The sequence below is a fragment of the Ciona intestinalis genome, chromosome 4 (genome assembly GCF_000224145.3).
Source record: "Ciona intestinalis chromosome 4, KH, whole genome shotgun sequence".
Lineage (NCBI taxonomy): Eukaryota > Metazoa > Chordata > Ascidiacea > Phlebobranchia > Cionidae > Ciona > Ciona intestinalis.
The window spans coordinates 1,117,258-1,121,728 of NC_020169.2; the positions used below are offsets into that span (position 1 = coordinate 1,117,258).

At 29.9% G+C, this 4,471-nt stretch overlaps 1 protein-coding gene across 1 annotated transcript in view; it reads right to left on the bottom strand.

Moving 5' to 3' along the window:
* The window catches only part of LOC100182086 (1-phosphatidylinositol 4,5-bisphosphate phosphodiesterase beta-1), a gene marked incomplete in the record, with an annotated part of 27,043 nt that overhangs the window by 16,136 nt on the left and 6,436 nt on the right, over positions 1 to 4,471 (bottom strand). Inside the window, 7 exon segments of the mRNA XM_026834174.1 lie at positions 249 to 333; positions 794 to 1,025; positions 1,653 to 1,799; positions 2,264 to 2,433; positions 3,025 to 3,128; positions 3,373 to 3,448; positions 3,508 to 3,561. Of these exon segments, the coding sequence (XP_026689975.1) occupies positions 249 to 333; positions 794 to 1,025; positions 1,653 to 1,799; positions 2,264 to 2,433; positions 3,025 to 3,128; positions 3,373 to 3,448; positions 3,508 to 3,561 (868 nt within the window).

Sequence of the window (4,471 nt, forward strand, 5' to 3'; positions counted from 1 at the left end):
ATTTGCAGCAAAACTTCCACACAAAGTTTTCAGAATGTGCTGTGTTAATTGAAAACATTAATTTTGATGTGTTTAGTATTTTTTGCTACATAAATCTTTAACACTATAATTCCTATGTACAGTTTCAATAAAACACCAGGTAACTAACATTACAAACACTCTTAAAACATCATAAGTTGCCTCGCTAAAACCTTATGGGATTTAATTAAAAAACAGATCTAAACTTTTTAATCAAATGAAAAACTTACAGGATACTTGCTAAGCGGGTCAATCAGTAATTTATCCCCAAATATATCGCGACAATATTGTGCCATCTTTGCTTGCTGTTGTGGACTGGATAACAAACAGTAATTATGCAACCATGTTGATATTGTACGTAAAAATACAGTGGTAGCCTGTAGCGTATTACAGAGTAAAATTGGCATGATAAAATAAAGGTGATTTTGGGACAGTGCAATAAAACAAATTAAAAAATATGTGAAAGTTTTAAACATTATAAATAGGTAAAAATATCCATGAAAGTTATGTTTATTACATGAGCAACAAATAAGAAGAAGCTGAAAGCTCAGCATTAAACAGTTTTAACATTTTGTTGTTTGTTTTAAATAGTACAAAGGACAGAATTATAAAAAAAAACATATTAGCTCAAGTCAAGAGTTTCAAAAATTAAAATATAACAGCTATAACACAAAGTTACCAATCTTAATACTTTATATACAACACATCATTATATTATATTATTAATATCTATAACCACATATCATTATTAATTTCAGTAAGCAACATTACATACTTGTCAACATGATTCTCAAATGATAGAACCACAGGGTAAGGTGAAGTTTTGAACGCACTTTCATTGATTGCTTCAATTACTTCACGGAAGAGGACGTGAGTACAAAGAGTAAATCCATGGTTGATCACGGGCTCCTCGTCCCCCTCCCAACAATCCAACTCCACACAGCGACATCCAGTGAGCAAAACTTGCCGATATATTTCGGCTGATGATTTGCTTCTTAATTGAGTACCTGGGTGTTGGATGATGCAAATGTGTTATATGGAGAATCTTTTGGGTTCCCAGTGTCTTAACCCAATTTTTTATGGGCGCATGAGGACTCAACCAAAAACAGGGGTGACATGTTCTTTAACACCCCAGTTACCCACCTAAATCAGGATTTTAATTGAGTGTTAGGTGTCTGTGCCACATTTTGCAACAAGGTATATATAAACAATTATTGTTTTTTATCGAAAAAAGCCTATATGTAAATGTTTTATATGCAGAATGTTATGGATGCCCGATGTGTCAATCTATTTTTATTGGTGCTTAAAGTGTCAACCAAAAAACAGGGGTGACATTATTGACATGTCTTTAACACTCCATTTCTACACCTAAATCTTACTTGAGTGTAAGGTGCATGTGCCACATTTGACAACAAGGTATATGAAGAAAATTATTGTTTTTTTTCGAAAATAGTAAAGGAAGCTAAAAATATTTCAAAATAAAACCAAAAAAAATAAAAAATATTTTCATTAAAAAAAATTTGTAAAGCCTATATTTAAAGTTATATTTATAAATATTCTATATTATTTGGTATTGTAAACATACTAACATGTATAAAAGATGAAATTCACACAGTTTAAATACAATTCCCTACCGGTTAGATATGTATTATGTGAAGAATTGATGAAGTAATGAGACAGAGGTGCATTCATTGCTTGATGTTCAGCAAATTTATCCAAACCAACAATAAGGTTGTCATCGGATTGAAGATAAGCGTCCAGACCTTCCAATGTTAACTGACCTGGAAAATATATTACAATAGCAACCATGTTTTTCGGGGTTTTGGTAATTTTTGGTAAAAGATATATTTTTTCTGGTCCAGTCTATGCATTCAGTGTTGATTCATTTTAAAAATACACATTTATGCATAAATATTGTGTCATAGATATAGAAAAGCCACATTTACACAAAAAACTTGTACCATTTTAAAAAATTTTGGAGGCCAAAATAAAATTGACATAAAGCCATTTAAAAGTAAAGGTTACGTGACTAAACTTTTAGTTAAAAAGCCATTTCATGAAAATGCTATAAAAACATTTCATGAACCACTATAAGCAAATGCAACAAACTATCACAACAATATGAAGACCATTTTAAAGCCAGATAAAATGTAGGCATTACCTTTTCTATTTAGAATAGAACATACATTACCTTTGCTAGCAAAAATGCATTACATTTGGTAGAATAGAATGGAATAGGTATTACCTTTGGTAGCAAACATTTCATTTGGTTCAAAGTTAGTGATTGCATCCTGTGCTTGGTCATCCGTATGAAACGGGTAAAGCAAATCATTTAATTTTGGATCCCTCTGTTCATTGTTAATGAAGTCCTTAAACTTTTGGTGCGATACATACATTCTTCTTGCACCTGTACCTCTGTGTGTTGGGGTATGGTTAGTTTTGTCCATGCTTGTAATTAATAACTATATTTATTGTAGATATAGTAAGGTGGGGGAAGATGGGACACCCTTTTATTCTATTTTCTCATCCAATTTGGTAGTAAACAAAGAACATTCAAGAAATAAGAAGGGATTTGAGAAAGTTTCTCAAATTATTGGAATAAACAATGAATAACTCACTATAAATAAACATGCTACGCTAAAGAAAAGAGTGAACATATGTGACTCATTATTGACCTTTATTTTACAGCAAACATGAAGGACTGCTTCATATTAATTAAAACAACTTAACAGTAACAGTGGAATCAACAACAAAGTCTCTATAAACATCTAACGTACAATTTACTTTTTAATGTTCACAAATTTGTAAAGTTTTTAAAGAGACCTTCACGAAAAAAAATCTGTGTATATCTTAATATCTGTATTCTGAAGTCTTTTATTTTCTAAAGTTAGTCTTAAACACTGTTATTTTATGTTGAATCAGCAAGGTATAACATAATACACACTTTCATTTCCACGGCTACCCCATTAGTTGCCCTTAAATTAAACATTAAACGTAAAAACTTACAATTTTGAAAACACCGAGTCCAACTCTGGTCGAAGACAACATAACTGGAGCAACTTTTTAAATCCAGATAAATGAAAGTCGTCTGGTTTAATTGAAACATCAGTCTGTAAATTAAATAACATTATTTAACCACTCATTGTCATAATATCTATATTAGCATCTGAGCAAGTGCTGTGTAAATGATAAATTAACTTTTTTTATATTTGGTATGACGTAAACAGTGTTACAGAAACCAAGTTGATAAAAATATACAAAAATTTAAGGTTGAAAAAACAATTTGCTGAGAGTCTCCTATTTCAGATCAAATATTACAAAATATGTATGATTTTTGATACAACTTATCCATACCCTGCCAGGTACAAGTCCCACTGATGCCAATGCATGGTTCACTCTCTTTATTTTACCACCTAGTACTTTTATCAATCTGTAAATGCAAATGAGTGTTAAAATTTTCCGTTTAAAGAAATTACGCAATAACCTTACTTTTTCACAGGAATTTCCCCAAACTGATTTGTTTCTAGTTTTAACCGGGTGTACCTGTTAAAAAAGGTTGTTAAATAGATGGTAAACAAGAAACAAATGTTATTTTAACAACCGATATTGATTAAGTAAGCCAGTATTCTTTCTTAAAAAATACCAATAGTTAATATTTGCTTTGTATGGAGAAACAAGCAATATATTTAAGGGTCAGTGCTGATGCTTTTGTCCTTAAATGACGTATAGTTTCATGTTGGTCAAGAAGATAATGTTTGTATGTTGATAAATTATCATAGTGTGTATGTATGTATGTTTTTACATTGATCGATAAAAAATGTAGTTAAACCAAGGTTTGCTGAAGCAAAATTACATAATAGGTATATTTGTATTATATGTTTGTACAATTTAAAAAGTGTTTGTAATAGTATATCTTCACATTATGCTTAGAATTGCATGCTCAATGTAAATGTATTAAGTATAAAAAACGTAATAATACTAAAACTTGTAAACTGGTTAAAAATGTTAAAATATAAATAATGTTAGCATAAGAATACTAAATTCAATGATTCCTTAGATAAGTACACTCAAAATACAGTAATGGGTTTAAATAGTAAAGTTTATGGATCGTTTAACTTATTGACTTAGTTAAAGAGGTTTGTAATACCAAGAATGTATGTTTGCTTGCTTGTAAAAGTTTTACGACTTTTAACCATAAAATAATTAAAAAGGTTTTCTAACCATAAATTAATTTTAAAAAATATTGATTTACTGATATTGAATTACAAGTCAACAGATTTAAGAGATTGCTTCAAATTTCAATTATGTATTAATTTAAACATTACAGATGTCTTTAGATCCACTGAACATGATAATATATTAAACAGCAACGCGAGTACATATAGTTAGCCTGCACAGTTTTATATATTAACATATGTATGTACACTGCAGTATATATATATAGCATCACGCA